The following is a 16,594-nucleotide window of genomic DNA, read 5'->3' as shown; positions in this document are numbered from 1 at the left end:
GTGTTCTGGGCTACAGCAGGGAGAGAGGACACCCCCAGCTCTCTCTCCCCTCAGCAGCAGCTGGGCTAGGGGAGAGAGGTGCCTCTCCCCGCTGGGGCAGCTCTGGGGTTGGAGCTACAGGATAGGCACCCCTCCCTCGGCCCCGCAGGTCTGGCCAGGGCTGACTTCAGGGACGGGTGCCCCGGACGCAACAGGTCCAGGCCGTGCCGTGCTGCCACGGTCCAGGCTGTGCCGCCCGTGTTCGGGCCGGGCAACCATGGCTGGGTCTGGGCCTGAAGCACACTGCCCTGGCTGCGGCTGGGTCCAGGCCATGCCGCACCGCCCCAGCCGGGTTTGGGCCAGGATAGGGGCACCCCGGGCGCGGCAGGTCCGGGTTGTGGCATAGTTGGGGCCGGGAGGCCACCCCGGCCGTGGCAGGTTGGGGACCGGGCTAGTGTGAAAGTTACTAGTGACCCCCCCTTAACAGCTAGTAGCCGTTATGTCAGCCAGCAGCCATTAGGGGGAAGCAGACACCTTAAGTACACAGTAGCCTGAACTTTTCAAGTGTTTTCCCTTTCAAGGCCTTAAGGTAGTTGGAGCTGGTCCCAAGCCGGTTTTCACTGACCAGATAGCAAAAGCACGGGTCTGACAACCACCAATCAAGTGTTAACACGGCAAGGGCCTTTGTCTAAATGTGTATAAAGGATCTGTAAAATGTGCAAATCTCTCCTTTCTTCTGCAGAATAAAGCAACTCTTCCTTATCCCTGTCTGGCTGTTGTTGGCTCTCAGCTAGGTGGACCCGATATTTCAGTGACAGTTTCTGGCGACTCCGCCGGGACTCTCGTGGCTCGGACATTGGACTCCGGATGGCTGCGGTGAACTGGGAACGGCGCCAACGGGGCCTTTTCTCTGCTTCACCACGGCCCCTGGGGTTCGTGTTCCGATAAGGTGAGTCCTAATAGAATAAGGAGACACTATTTGGTTCTGGTTCTGGTCTGGTTCTGTTCTGGTTAACCGGTTAATGAATTTCTGTCTTATACATTTGGGCGTTAGGTGTGTGGACGGAACTGAGCCTCTCATTCATAATTCCTCAGAGTGGAAGCCATCGCGTGCGATGAAGCTCTGAGGTCGAATTGGGATCCTTCTGTCTCGTCCCCTGTAGCGGTCAGTATTAGTAGAAATTCCTGTAATAGGATCCTATTAGGCCATAATTCCCTCTGTTCTCTGTGTAATTCTCTGTTAGAGTGTCAGCAGGCAGATGGGTGGGTCTCTGGTAAAACCCTCTAAGGATAACCCTTTGAATTATATGTTAAGTAAATGGCCTTTACCCGGTGTTCAAAAAAAGAAATAGTTACACCTTGTGTAAAAATTGATGTGGCTAGTGTTGTGGAAATTGAATTGTGGAGAGGATGTGCATTTTCCCCAGAACATGTGCAATGTATATTGTAGTAGAGGTAAAAGAAATGCAAACCTACCAATATAGGTTGTGTTGTCTTTTTCAAATCACTGTATGTTTGAAAGCAGAAGTTAGAAGTAAAAGGCAATCAAAAGTCTGGGAAAGTTAATTGTGTCCCTTTTTAAGTAAAAATCTTTAAGCTGTGGATAGCTTTGAATCTGAAAGCAAGCCAGAAAGCATCTGTATTAATGCAATTTTCTAACTAATAAGGTAGAAACCACTGAAACCTGGGCTGCCTATAAAACACATACAAGGAAATATGGGGTAATTCCTCTGTTTTGCCTAAAATCAACAAAAGTATGTGTATATAAAAAAAATATTTTAAGCAATGACTGACTGCCCAGAAGGGGTAGACCTCTGTTCTTTTGTCTTTCAGATCATCAGAGAAAACGGATGCCAGCTGAATAGCATTCAACGTACCATGCATTTACTGGCACAATAGGAATTATTTTTGTGTTCTATGGCCAAAATTGTTATTAAAATTTGCATACCAACAGTCTTTAGAAGCAAGGACATGGAAGGTTAACCCACTCCCCATATTGCCCATGGGATCCTTCTGGCTACCTCAGATTTCTAGCCAAAGGGCTGGGAAGGGAGGAAAGCTATTGGACACCAGAGGTTGTACCGAGCGGACTCCTCAAAAGTATGTGTGCTTGTCCTGGTTTGTTGCTCCAAAGCTCTGTAATAAAGTTATTTTACTAGAAGGGTGTACATGGCATACATTAAGTAATAAAACTAATGTACTGTATAATGGCAATGTGTATGTGTTCATTGTTAAAAAAAGGTGTATAAGTAAAAAGTGAAAGTTTCCTTTGTAGGTTAAAAAAAGCCAAAAAGAAGGAGAAGAAAAAAGAACAGAACGAGTTAACTAACAAAAAAATATAGCTAGCAAGTTCAGTCCAAAAATAAGATGCTGGCCCCATCCAAGGATATTGCCCACAGCTAAGACTTGGCTTACAGCCAATTAAAGGGGGGCCTGAATGTGCCCAAGCAACTATAAAATCTGCAAAACACTGCCTGGCATTAATGAAATGTGTTAGGTTTCTTTTCTCACAGATAAAAGAAGTGCTACCCAAAGACCCTAGCAGCCCTGCAGTTCATTGAAACAAGGAGACTAAGTCTATGTAAAGATCCACCAATGAAAGACTGCTTTGGCTCCACGCTGGAAAGGCCCTTTCCAAGTCCTGTTAACCACCAACACCGCTGTGAAGTGCCAAGGACTGCCTACCTGGACCCATGCTTCTCACTGTAAAAAGACCCCTCGACCTCAGGAGGACTCTCCGACTGATAAGCCTATTTCTCCTTCTAGCTCTGCTATGCCTTCTGGACAGCAGGAAAAAAAAAAAAAAAAAAAAAAAGGTAAAGTGCTAGTAACCTCTCCCTTATCCACTAACAGACCTACTGTGCCTTTAAATTAAAAAAAAACAAAAAACTCAAAACCATTACAGGGTAATGTGCTAGTAACCTCTCCCCTGTATAATGCTAAACCATAACTGTTTCAAAAAATAAAAAAACAAAACCACATTTGCTTCATTGGAACCACCAAAGTCCAGGAATTCCTGCCTACAAAAAACATTAAAAACTGACCCTGGTAAAAAAACAAAAAATTATACACTGGTAGGAAGAAACTTGTGGAACCCATACTTAAAAATGTGGTATAGTACTACACCAAAAAAAATGTATTAAAATATCAATAAACTGTAATTAACACTACACTAGGAACTGTTAAATTTTCATTACCCTTATCCAGTTTCCAGATCACCTCTACATACCCAAATTGCTCACAGGGGGCTGCCATTAAATTAGCACAACAAAGGGCTTGGGTTATTTCCTCTTAAAAAAAAAAAAACTTTACCAGATCCCTTTGGGATGGGGCCAATAGTGCAGCAGCAGTTTAAAATATTTTTAAAAGCCAAAAACATAATAAAAAATTAAAGCAATTAGAAAAGGCCACTAGCCTTATTTTTGGAGCACAGCTAATCCAGGTACAGGCTGAAATTGGTGAGTTACATGTTATCTTCGCCCTTAGTTCTATAACCCAGAAGTTGCTAACAAAAATGGTATTAAATATCACTAAGGTTGAAAAGGCATTGCTGTAAAATCTAGCATGTTCAGGCTTGGCCCACTGCCCTCACAAACACATCAGGAGTACTATCTAATCTGTAGCCATAAAAACATACTTGGAAACTTTCTGGGTAAAAGTGCAAACGTTCTCAATGCTCCTTCCAAGCATATGGACCAATTAGGAAAGTGTGGGCTCCCACATACCGAATCCTGCTAGGTCCATAAAAAAAATGCATGTAAAATTAAGTAATTCACCAAAACATCTAAAAAAACTGAACTACCGCCGATGCCCTGGTGGACTTGGCAACCGCACAAAAAAAACCTAAGGCAAACGGTTCTCCAGAACCGCTTGGCTCTAGATATCTTTCCTTCCAGCTTAATCACAAATTGCGTAACGGGCCTGACAATTTGGATTTGTCAGGCCCGAAGGGGGAACTGTAAAAGTTACTAGTGACCACCCTTAACAGCTAGTAGCCGTTATGTCAGCCAGCGGCCATTAGGGGGAAGCAGACACCTTAAGTACACAGTAGCCTGAACTTTTCAAGTGTTTTCCCTTTCAAGGCTTTAAGGTAGTTGGAGCTGGTCCCAAGCCGGTTTTCACTGACCAGATAGCAAAAGCACGGGTCTGACAACCACCAATCAAATGTTAACACGGCAAGGGCCTTTGTCTAAATGTGTATAAAAAAATCCGTAAAAAGCGTGTGAAACAAAGTTTTTGTACCAAGGTGCAAAGCTCTCCTTTCTTCTGCAGAATAAAGCAACTCTTCCTTATCCTTGTCTGGCTGTTATTGGCTCTCAGCTAGGTGAACCCGATATTTCGGTAACAGGCTAGGTTGGGGCCGGGGGAAGGCCACCCCTCCCCTGGCCACGGTAGGTCCCCGGGCGGGTTCCCTGAATGCCTGCACAACACTAAATAGGCTGCTGCATGGCTGCACAACTGGGCAGCTTACAGGAAACTTAGATCCCAACTATAAATTAGCTGTTACCACTCAAGAAAGATCTTGGAGTCATTGTGGCTAGTTCTCTGAAAACATCCACTCAATGTGCAGGGGCAGTCAAAAAAGCGAACAGAATGTTGGGAATCATTAAGAAAGGGATTGATAAGAAGACAGAAAATATCATATTGCCTCTATATAAATCCATGATACGCCCACATCTTGAATACTGCATGCAGACGAGGTCTCCCCATCTCAAAAAAGATGTATTGGATTTGGAAAAGGTTCAGAAAAGGGCAACAAAAATGATTAGGGCTATGGAACAGCTTCGTACGAGGAGAGATTAATAAGACTGGGACTTTGCAGCTTCGAAATGGGGGGATATGATAGAGGTCTATAAAATCATGACTGGTGTGGAGAAAGTAAATAAGGAAGTGTTATTTACTCCTTCTCATAACACAAGAACTAGGGGTCACCAAATGAAAATAATAGGCAGCAGGTTTAAAACAAACAAAAGGAAGTATTTCTTCATACAATGCACAGTCAACCTATGGAACTCTTTGCCAGAGGATGTTGTGAAGGCCAAGACTATAACAGGGTTCAAAAAAGAACTAGATAAGTCCATAGAGGATAGGTCCATCAATGGCTATTAGCCAGGATGGGCAGGGATGGTGTCCCTAGCCTCTGTTTGCCAGAAGCTGGGAATGAGTGACAGGGGATGGATCACTTGATGATTACCTGTTCTGTTCAGTCCCTCTGGGGCACCAAGCATTGGCCACTGTTGGAAGACAGGATACTGGGCTAGATGGACCTTTGGTCTGACCCAGTATGGCCATTCTTATGTTCTTATCTACAAGACAATGGACAACTCCAGACACATCGCCAAACTCATCCCTTTCATCCTCACCCATAACAATTTTACATTCAACAACAAACTGTCCAAACCATGGGAACTGTCCAAACCTGGGTACTAGGATGAATCCCCAATATGCCAACCTCTTCCTGGCCTCTCAAGGAAGAATTTCTGGACAAACACACCACAAAGCCAATGATATACCTGAGATACATCAACGATATTTTCATCCTCTGGACAGATGCCCTAAACTCCTTCATAGACTTCTACCACAACTTCAGCAACCACCACCAATCCATTAAACTCTCTCTAAAACACTCCTGCATCAGCATTAATTTCCTGTAGCACCTTAGAGACTAACAGATTTATTAGAGCATAAGCTTTCGTGGACTACAGCCCACTTCTTCGGATGCATATAGAATGGAACATATATTGAGGAGATATATATACACACATACAGAGAGCATAAACAGGTGGGAGTTGTCTTACCAACTCTGAGAGGCCAATTAAGTAAGAGAAAAAACACTTTTGAAGTGATAATCAAGATAGCCCAGTACAGACAGTTTGATAAGAAGTGTGAGAATACTTACAAGGGGAGATAGCCATTCCCAGTCCAGAAAAACTTCAAAAACAGACTCCAACGAGAGACTGCTGAGCTGGAATTGATATGCAAACTAGACACAATCAACAAAGGATTGAATAAGGACTGGGAATGGCTGAGCCATTACAAACATTAAATCTATCTCCCCTTGTAAGTATTCTCACACTTCTTATCAAACTGTCTGTACTGGGCTATCTTGATTATCACTTCAAAAGTGTTTTTTCTCTTACTTAATTGGCCTCTCAGAGTTGGTAAGACAACTCCCACCTGTTTATGCTCTCTGTATGTGTGTATATATATCTCCTCAATATATGTTCCATTCTATATGCATCCGAAGAAGTGGGCTGTAGTCCACGAAAACTTATGCTCTAATAAATCTGTTAGTCTCTAAGGTGCCACAAGTACTCCTGTTCTTTTTGCGGATACAGACTAACATGGCTGCTACTCTGAAACCTGTCATTAATTTCCTGGACACTAGAACCAGCTTCAGCAATGGAATCCTACAGACATCTATATACAAGAAACCCATGAATCATCACTCTTACCGTCACAGATCCAGTAACCACCCCTCACACACCAAGAAATCTGTTATCTACAGCCAGGCAGATCCCACAGAATATGTGCTGAGGAGGAAATCTTAACACAGTGAAAACCGCCTTCACCAAACAAGGATAAGCCACCAGAGAAGTAGATCGCATCATGGACTGGGCCACCCAAATATGTTAAGAGAGTCTGCTGCAATATGGAAAAAAAAACAACCCTCTCCAGCAGCACACCCCTCATTGTCATCTACCACCCCACAATGGAACCCATACAAGATATCATTAAACAATTACAACCCATACTCAATAGCAAAGAATTTTAATGAATCTGTAAACTTGGGGGTCATACCCTATGACTGGAGAATTGCTAATATAGTGCCTACTTTTAAGAAAGGCAAAAAAGGTGATCTGGGAAATTACAGGCCTGATAGTTTGAGCTCAACTGTATGCAAGGTCTTGGAACAAATTTTGAAATAGAAGGAAGTTAAGGACATAGAGGTTAACAATAACTGGGATAAAATACAACATGGTTTTACAAAAGGTAGCTCATGCCAGACCAACCAGATTTATTTTTTGAGAAGATAACTGATTTTTTAGACAAAGGAAATGCAGTAGATCTAATGTACCTGGATTTCAGTAAGGTATTTGATACAGTTCCACATAGAAAATTAGTAGTTAAATCTGAGAAGATGGGGATTCATACGAGAATTGCAAGGTGGATAAGTAACTGCTTATAGGGGAGAGACTACAATGGGTCATACTGAAAGGTGAACTGTCAGGCTGGAGGGAGGTTACTAGTGGAGTTCCTCAGTGATCGGTCTTGGGACCAATCTTATTTAACAGTTTATTACTGACCTTGGCACAAAAAGTGAGAGTGTGCTAATAAAATCTGTGGATGACACAAAGTTGGGAGGTATTGCCAATATGGAGGAGGATTGGAATATCATACACAGATCTGGACAACCTTGTAAACTGGAGTAGTAGAAATGGGATGAGATTTAATAGTGAAAAGTGGAAGGTCATGCACTTAGGGACTAACAACAAGAATTTTTGCTATAAATAAAAAATATAAATATCTGAGAATCCATCTTAATAAATAAATTAAAGACACAATAACAACATTTGCATGGAAAACTTATGTCAGAACATTCAGATCACCTCGACAACACATGATCAGTACAGTTACAATGTACATTGATGTAGGAGAACTACAGTACATGGATATAGCTACTTATCTCTATCTACTAGAAAGTAAGATATAGTCTCTTATCCCAGTTAAGATGGGTCATTGCTAAAGTCATCAGAACACGATATTGCCAGGAACACAGTAGTTATTGTTAAATCAGCTGCACTAGATACGAGTTGGAGATACCCAGCTGGGGATGTATCAGTTGGAAGTGACAGAGGAAGAGAAAGACCAGGATGTATTGGTTGATCACAGGGTGCGTATGAGCCACCCACGTGATGCAGCCATGAAAAAGGCTAATGCAATCCTGGGATGCATCAGGCGAGGTATTTCCAGTAAAGACAGGGAAGTGTTAGTACCATTATACAAGGCACTGGTGAGACCTCATCTGGAATACTTTGTGCAGTTCTGGTCTCCCATGTTTAAGAAAGATTAATTCAAACTGGAACATGAGCAGAGAAGGGCTACTAGGTGATCAGGGGAATGGAAAACCTACCTCATGAGAGGAGACTCAGACTTTAAGGTCAGAAGGAACCATCATGATCGTCTAGTCTGATCTCCTGCACATCGCAGGCCACAGAACCTCACCCACCCACTCCTGTAATAGACCCCAAACCCCAGGCTGAGTTACTGAAGTCCTCAAATTATGGTTTAAAGACTTCAAGTTACAGAGAATCCACCAAACCTGCAAGTGACCCGTGATGAAACCAAACATTACTATGCTCTCAAATTAACTTACACCAAAAAAATGATAAAAGACAAAAACACCCTATCACCTGTGGGTGAACCCTCTTCACAAAGCGACCATTCTACATCTGACTTGCCCCTCCTTGTCCTCAAAGGAAACCTGCACAAGACCTTCAAAAGACAAGCCTGGGATTTTAAATTCATAACTTTGCTAGACACTAAGGCTATGTCTACACTACACAGCTTTTAGCGACATGGCTGTGTCGCTACAGCCATTCCGCTAAAAGTCATGCAGTGTAGCCGCTGACATAAAACTTCCACCCCCAATGAGCGGCGTTTGCATTGTCAGCAGGAGAGCGTTTCTGATCACAAAGCGCTGTTCACACTGGCGCTTGTCATCGGCAAAACTTTTGTCTTTCGGGAGGGGGAGGATTAACACCTCTGAATGAGAAGTTTTGTCATTCAATTGCCAGTGTAGACATAGCTTACAAATCATGGTTTTGCAGAGACACTGGATTTATGGCTTATTACAACAAGCTGTAACCCACTAACCCCCTTTTTGCCCTATGACTACAGAGGTGTGAACTGGCCACTTCACCTTGAAAGGTCCATTACAATATGAATAATCTACTTATGCTAAACAATCTGTTCCACCTTATATTTAGCTGTGAGACTCTGAGTAGCTTTCCCAGCCCTGAAGAATTCTGTTTAAGCTCGAAAGCTTGTCTCTCTCCCCAACAGACATTGGTCCAATAAAAGCTATTCCCTCCTGCACCTAGTATCTGTAATATCCTGGGACCAATGCAGCTCCAACGGAAGAGATTTATTTATTAGCCACAGTGGAACAGCTTTCATGGAGAGACCGAGGAAACCCTAGCAGAATATGCCACAGCTCAGTGCTTAGAGCACGCTCCTAAGCAGTGGGAGACCTCTGACCTGGAGGTGGGGAGGAACTGAACCCAGGTATTCCATATCCAGGTGAGTGCGCTACCCATTGGGCACCACTACTTCCTCCTCTAGCCAGATTCTGAATGGGGCACACTCCAACCGTGAATAAGCACGCCTACTGACACAAGACAGGCAGGTGAAACCTTGTCTCCATAGGCATGGGAACCAAGGCCGTTGAGAGCGGGTTTGGGCCCCGGTGAAATTTTTTTTTGGGCCCCCCAGCAAGGGCGGATCGGCTAAACAGGGCTGACAAGAGGGGGGGGGAAGCCGGGCCCCGGGCCCCATTCTGGACCGCCAGGCCCTGGTAATTTTTACTGGCTTCCCTCCCTCTCGTTGGCCCTGGTGGGAACTAGGGTGTAGGGATATAAAAGAAGGTACTAACAGTGATTCCCCCAAGTGACAGTGACCCCCTCATAATTTGTCCCCCACACTTTAAAATCCAACAGTTTCACCAAGTACAAAAATCGTTTGGGTCTTCTGTTAAAACTTGTAAGCTACTGTCTGTAGAAACCATTGATTGTATCTGTCCTGTGAAAGATACTTTACTACTATGTAAAACTTACAAACAAGTTAACTGACTTTGTTCTTGAAGTAATTGATACAATGTAAACAAACACTATAAGCTGTTAAGTGACTTTCACTTCATTCAACTGCTCCTAGGACAGACCCCCACCCTCTGTGATTAAAGGGCCGGGAGTCTGAAAGTGGTGGAGACAGTAAATTAAAATATGGTTAAGGGATGGAATGTATGCTGATGAATGCTTGATATACATGGATGGTTAGGGAGGTGCCAGCCTAGAAAAGGAGTATCCATCGGCCGAAGAATGTGTCAAGTGGATGACCAGAAGCCCCTGGAGGGTAAACTGGGACCCACCCCATCACCTGGAAGGATGAGAAACACAAACTTTGGACAGTGTGGAGCCACCAGGAATGTGCCACTTTGGACAGGAATGTTCCATCTGCTGATTGAGTCAGCAACAGCAGGATGAAACAGCTCCCATAGACTAACATAGGAACTAATTCCTATAAGAATGGACTCTAAAGACTGATGACTTTGAGTCTCTGGTTCTGCTGCCAGCCTCCAGGAGCATCAGGTGCACCTGACACAGACTCGGCTCCATCCTCATGACCAAGATACCTGGCCAGTAACTTGGCATGAGCAACTTCTAGGCTGGTAACTATAACACCTATACAGAACTTGAATGAATGATTGTGTGAATGAATCTCTCTCTCTCTCTCTCTCTCTCTCTCTCTCTCTCTCTCTCTCTCTCTCTATATATATATATGTATGTGTGTATGTATAAGAAATAAGTAGTCAAACAACGTTGTTTACTTTTATCTTTTGCTTTATCAGTATATTTACAATAAATGTGGCATCTTTGCCTTATCCCTCTTAATAAGATCCTGCTGGTTTTTATTCTATTGGTATAACAAGGGTGTGGGGGATGCTGCAGCATTCCCAGTTTTGTGTGGGGTCCCAGCCCCGTGCCCTGGGGTCCACTACTGGCCCTACATGTAGGGTCCCGGCTGCCGCTGGACCCGTGCCCGGGGCTCTGCTCCCAGACCTGAGCTGTCAGAGTGCCTCCATTCCCTACCACTATACTATCAAGGAACCTGTGAAAGTTATGTATCACAGTTCAGCCTCTTGCATATTTTGTTTCCCCTCAGAGTTGGCAAAATATGCTTGCCATGGGTACTGGAAATGCTTGTGGGAAGCATGAGGATAGTAGCTTCTCTTGCAAGGCAAATCTGAACAAACCTGGTCAGTGATCTCCCCACTGCCAAACTTTCTCCTACCGCCCTGCAATGCAGGCTGGGTCATTCAGGCTGACTGAGTGGGTGGCACAAAGAATGTGCCAAGAACTGCCCTGTGCAATGTGGTGGTTGGGAACTGGAGGGGTGGGGTTTGCGGGGAGAGGTGGGCACTAGTGCATAGAGGTTTCCTGTTAAATTCGGAGATAGTGGAACCTACAAGATGACTTATACACGGTCTAGATGAGGTGCCTCAACTGTCCTTTCACTATTTGTTGTGCTTTAAGAGCTTTCTTCTCAAAGTATATGGAAAGTGGAAGTGTCTTACAGCTATAAACCTGCTCCCTCTAATATGCAAGTTGTCTGGTGATTTTGGAAAGAGGACTTTTCCTGTCAAAAGCTGAAGTGGCAGCTCAGTCCCGGACCTGCACTCGGGGTCAGGAACGGCGCCAGAGTTTTTGGCGCCCTAGGCGGGGGTCCTTCCGTGCTCCCAGTCGTCGTCAGCGATTCTGCGGCACGGGGGGTCCTTCCGCGCTCCCGGTCTTCGGGGCACTTCGGCGGCGGGTCCCGAAGTGAGTGAAGGACCCGCCGCAGAATTGCCGCCGAAGACCCGGAGCATGGAAGGACCCCCCGCCGCTGAATTGCCGCCGAGGGTGGCAGAATGCTGCCCCGCCAAATCCTGGTGCCCTAGGCAACTGCTTAGGTCGCCTAAATGGAAGTGCCGGCCCTGCTCGGGGTTCCAGCTGCTGGCCCCATACCCGGGGTCCTGGCTGCTGCTGGCCCCTCACTCAGGGCTCTTTTCCTGGCCCTGTACCCGGGGTCCTGGCTACCGCCGGCCCCTCACTCAGGGCTCTTTTCCTGGCCCCGCACCCAGGGTCCTGGCTGCAAGGCCCACACCTGGGGCTCTGCTCCCACCCCCAGCTGTGGTCCCAGTCTCAGCCCCCTTACCCCTGTCCGTGTCCCCCTCCTCCCGGAGCCAGCTCTGGGGAGAGGGGGCACAAACAGGGTAAAGGGGGGGTGCGAGGTAAAAAGGTTGGGGACCACTGGCTTTCAGAATCCCCACTGTAAAAATTGTTCTAGCGCCACTGCTTGTCTTTCTCTGGTTTGTGAATCACTCAGAGCTTGCGGGGAGCAGAGTGGCAGCAGGGCTCATGCGCCAAGACAGACACTTAGGCACTGAGTGAGTTTAGGGGCCTACAGGGTTGAGGCTAATGTTGTGCAGTGGAGAAGCACATCTGAGATTTAGGTGCCTAAGTCGGGAGTGTAGGCACCTGAGTACCTTCAGGGCTCAGGGTCCGGGCCATTGTAACTGTAACAAGAGAACCGCAGGCATTTGAACTTGGTTAATCTACATCGTTCAGCAAGAGCAGCTCTCCCTGCTTCCCAGCAGAGCGTTCCGAGCCTTCACTATTCTTAGCAAGGCTTCTCCTGAACATGTCCCAGGACATCCCAAAGTGTGAGTTTAAACAATGAACAGGACACAGCCAGCTCCAGCTTGGCTCAGAAAGCATATGGCTCATTCTCAGGCCAGCAGGACAGGGGTGTGTTATGTTTGATTCTAAAGGAAATAACTATTTTTGTCCCAAAGCCATTCCCTGCATGTGTGACCCCAACATCATAGCCTTCAGAACCCTGGAGTGAAACTGACGATGAACAAGAGGGAAACTGACTCCCACTGTGCAGCATCAACCCAGAGAAGACAAAGGCAAAGCCAAGAAGCAAACAAACAGCAGGCACCCGGGTGGGTGTTTAGATAACCTTAGCATGTGAATAGGCTACAATGCTCTTAGGGATGAAGGCAAAGTAAACATGTTTGTTTCAAGCAGGATTTTTCACCTGACAATGTCGCTTTAAGACAACACCACAGAGGGGTGCCAGTGTAAATGAGTGAGTCTACTTTGCACCACAGTCCTCATGCCTTGGTTGTGTGGGCTCCAAGAGTGCCCAGATTGCCAACCCTTACTCCCCGAGGAACACCACTGGAGTCTATAGGGCATTGCGCTGAACAGCGACCCAGGCTTGCTCAGTTGCAGATTCCTTTATTTGCACTTGCTTCAGTTCTAACGTGGGGACGGGTGAGTTGGTAGGCAACAGCAGTCCCAAATGCCCACCAGCATTTAATTTGTAATGAAAGAGATGCTGGGGCTCAAGCCATTTTTTTACATTCATAACTGATGCAGGAAGCCCAGAAGTACCAGCGCTCTGAACGGCCAAGCCTAGAGGTGCCGGTGCTCAGGCCTGGCACAGATAAAGCACAGTTGCCCGTAAATGGGTACTCATCAGAAAATGAGGCTGAACTACTTTCTGGGCGCTGTAGTGCTTCAGTGTAGCCGCTCACTGCTGCAGATGGGAAGGGTTCTCCCATTGCTGTAGTTAATCTGCCACCCTGAGGGGTGGTAACTCAGTTGACAGAAGAAGTCTTCCCTCAACCTAGTGCTTTCTGCACCAGGGGTCAGGTTGGCTTAACTGTGTCGCTCAAGGGGGCGGATTTTTCACACACCTGAGTGACGTAGCTGGATTGACCTAGCTTGTTAGTGTAAACCAGGCCTAAGTGACACCAAGTCTTCCAGGAGTCTAGAACTAGCTATGCTGCAAACACATCTGTGTGTGCAGATGTTCGTGTATGTGGGCGTGCATGCGTGTGTACGTGTGTTGTCATGTGTGTACACACATGTAGAAACTTGGCACTAAGCAGCTTTAGTGAAACACGTTAAGGCAGATTTGTACCCTCCAAACACACAAGGAGATTGAAAGTGGCAGAGAGACCCCTGGCCATAGCGGGGATTTGCCCCGGCAGCACTGTGTCCAGTGAAGGGAGGGGATGAGAGTGGGTGCTGATGGGGAGTCCCAGCACCGGGGGACAAAGCATGCTGTTGCTGTGGCACTGACTGCACCTGCACTGGGCTCTTACCTTGATTTTCTGCACTGTCCGGCTCTCCCCCGGTGTCTGGCTCCACACCATCACCCCACCCTTGTTGTACTGGCTATGCCAGCCCTCCAGGCTCTCGCACTGGTCCCTGAATGAGCTGAAGTCAGAGTCGTCCGGGATATAAACCATCTCCCCTCCTCTCGACATGGAAATGAGCTTTGCCAGGTCCAGAGTGCTGTGGCCAGTGTGCGCCAACCTCCAGGGCCTGGAAAGTGGCTTTGCAGCACCAGGCACAGGACAGGTCTCTGCCTGGCCTGCTCAGAAACTTCCAGCTGCTGTCCTGGCTCTGCTCAGCTTTGCCTTGAGCTGGCTTCTCCGCTGTGCTGTGTCCCTGCCCTACTCACGCTGCCGCCCTCGCCCCCAGAGCCTGGAGTCCATCCCTCTGCTCTCCCCAAACCTCCCCTTGCCAGGAGCTGTGCGCTGTGTCCTCCAGCAGACTCCTACTCTCTCCGTTCCATAAACTGCACTGTGCAGAGTAATTATCAGGAAGGTTCTTTCTCTGTAATTGTTAATGCAGCTGCTGGGAGCTCAGATATCAGATAAGCTCTGCCGACTGGTATCCCATTTCCTGGCCAGCAGGATCTCTGCTCCTCTATTATTCAGCAGGTAACATCACACAGGTGTCTCAGATTTCTGCCCCCACCCCTTCCTTCCCTTCACCCGCTTCTGTCTCACAGGCTCTGGGTTTGACTTTGCAGCACTGAGTTACAGAATCAGCTGATCACCTGCTGGGAACAGCAGCCACCGAGTCTGATGGGACTCGCTGACTGCAGGGCATGGGTCAGAGGGGTCAGAGAGGGGACAGGCCTGCCTCGGCCAGCCTGCAGAATCACACCTGTCCAGGACAAACCACAAGGCTCTGGCAGTGGGTTCAAAGGCCAGGATGTCTTTTGCCGGCACCGCCTGTGGCTGAGGGGCAGGGCAGTGCTGTGTTGTGACCCCGAGAACCCCTCAGCACCAATTACAAAGGGTTCAAACCCTCTCGGCAGGGCCGGCTCTAGGCACCAGCAAACCAAGCTGGTGATTGGGGCGGCACATTTTTAGGGGCGGCATGGCCGGCGCCAGAATGCCGCCCCTAAAAATGTGCCCCGGCTGCCCTAGCTCACCTCCGCTGCTGCTGCTCACGCGCCACAGCACTGCTGCTCCCTCTCTCTCCCAGGCTTGAGAGCCTGGGAGGGAGGAGGAGATCCCGAGCGGCTGCAGCGTGCGAAACAGCTGATTTGCACGTCGCTGCTCCCCCTCCCTTCCAGGCTCTCAAACCTGGGAGAGAGGGGGAGACCCCGAGCGTCCGCGGCACGCAAAACAGCTGATTCGCGTGCCGCTGCTCCCCCTGCCTCCCAGGCTTGAGAGCCTTGGAGGGAGGGGGAGACTCCGAGTGGCCGCGGCGCGAATGCTGCTTCTCCCCCTCCCTCCTAGGCTTGAGAGCCTGGGGGGAGGAGGCAGGGCTGGGGATTTGGGGAAGGGGCGGAGCTGAGGCGGGGCCGGGGGTGGGGTAAGAAAAAAACGAGGGGGGGTGGCCAAAATTGTTTCTGCTTGGGGCGGCAAAATTCCTAGAGCCGGCCCTGCCTCTCGGGAGCTGCCACCTGATGTGCCAAGACTACCTCTGCTCCTGCCTTCCTGCCCTGTCAGCTTAGGACTTCAGTGCCCTGCTTGGTTTGAGCCAAACTCATTAGCCTGCTGCAAACCCAGACCCAGGTCTGAATCACATCCCCTAACAGGAGTAGATTTACCTGAAAGCAGCTAACAGAAGTGTTCCTGTCTTTAACACTTAGATGCCCAACTCCCATTGGGGTCTAAACCCAAATAAATCCATTTTACCCTGTATAAAGCTTATGCAGGGTAAACTCAAATTGTTTGCCCTCTATAACACTGATAGAGAGATATGCACAGCTGTTTGCCCCCCTGCCCCCCAGTATTAACACATACTCTGGGTTAATTAATAAGTAAAAAGTGATTTTATTAAATACAGAAAGTAGGATTTAAGTGGTTCCAAGTAGTAACAGACAGAACAAAGTAAGTCACCAAGCAAAATAAAATAAAACACGCAAATCTATGTCTAATCAAACTGAATATAGATAATCTCACCCTTAGAGATACTTCAGTAAGTTTTTTCCTCAGACTGGACACCTTCCAGGCTTGGGCACAATTCTTTCCCCTGGTACAGCTCTTGTTCTAGCTCAGGGGTAGCCAGGGGATTCTTCATGATGGCTCTCCTTTGTTCTTTTCCACCCATTTATTTATCTTTTGCATAAGGAGGGAATCCTTTGTCCCTCTGGGTTCCCACTCCCCCCCCTTCTCAATGGAAAAGCACTAGGTTAAAAATGGATTCCAGTTCAGGTGACATGATCACATGTCACTGTAAGACTCCAAGCCTTCATTCCGCCCAGCCTGACTAACAGGAAGGCCTGTAAGCAAACAGAGCAATCCACAGTCAATTGTCCTGGTTGATGGAAGCCACCAAGATTTCATTACCATTAATGGCCCACACTTTGCATAATTACAATAGGCCCTCAGAGTTATATTTCATATTTCTAGTTTCAGATACAAGAGTGATACATTTATACAAATAGGATGACCACACTCAGTAGATTATAAACTTTGTAATGATACCTTACAAGAGACCTTTTGCATGAAGCATATTCCAGTTACATTATATTCACT

The 16,594-nt window shown here is 47.0% G+C and overlaps 1 protein-coding gene and 1 long non-coding RNA gene across 2 annotated transcripts in view; one reads left to right on the top strand and one right to left on the bottom strand.

Moving 5' to 3' along the window:
• The window catches only part of LOC101939127 (START domain-containing protein 10-like), a 41,423-nt gene extending 26,854 nt beyond the window's left edge, over positions 1-14,569 (bottom strand). Inside the window, exon 1 of the mRNA XM_005280925.4 lies at positions 13,916-14,569. Coding sequence (XP_005280982.1) covers positions 13,916-14,080 — 165 coding nt within the window. The 5' untranslated portion in view covers positions 14,081-14,569. The remainder of the gene's footprint in view (positions 1-13,915) is intronic.
• Positions 448-2,190, top strand: LOC135973134 (uncharacterized). The gene is made up of 2 exons (XR_010589840.1): positions 448-928; positions 1,034-2,190. It is a non-coding gene; the product is annotated as an uncharacterized LOC135973134 (long non-coding RNA).
• Positions 14,570-16,594: the final 2,025 nt, after the last annotated feature.

This window comes from Chrysemys picta, chromosome 8 (assembly GCF_011386835.1).
Source record: "Chrysemys picta bellii isolate R12L10 chromosome 8, ASM1138683v2, whole genome shotgun sequence".
Taxonomy (NCBI): Eukaryota; Metazoa; Chordata; order Testudines; family Emydidae; genus Chrysemys; species Chrysemys picta.
The sequence above is the reverse complement of the archived record's forward strand: the minus strand, read 5'-3'. Positions and strand labels throughout refer to the sequence as shown.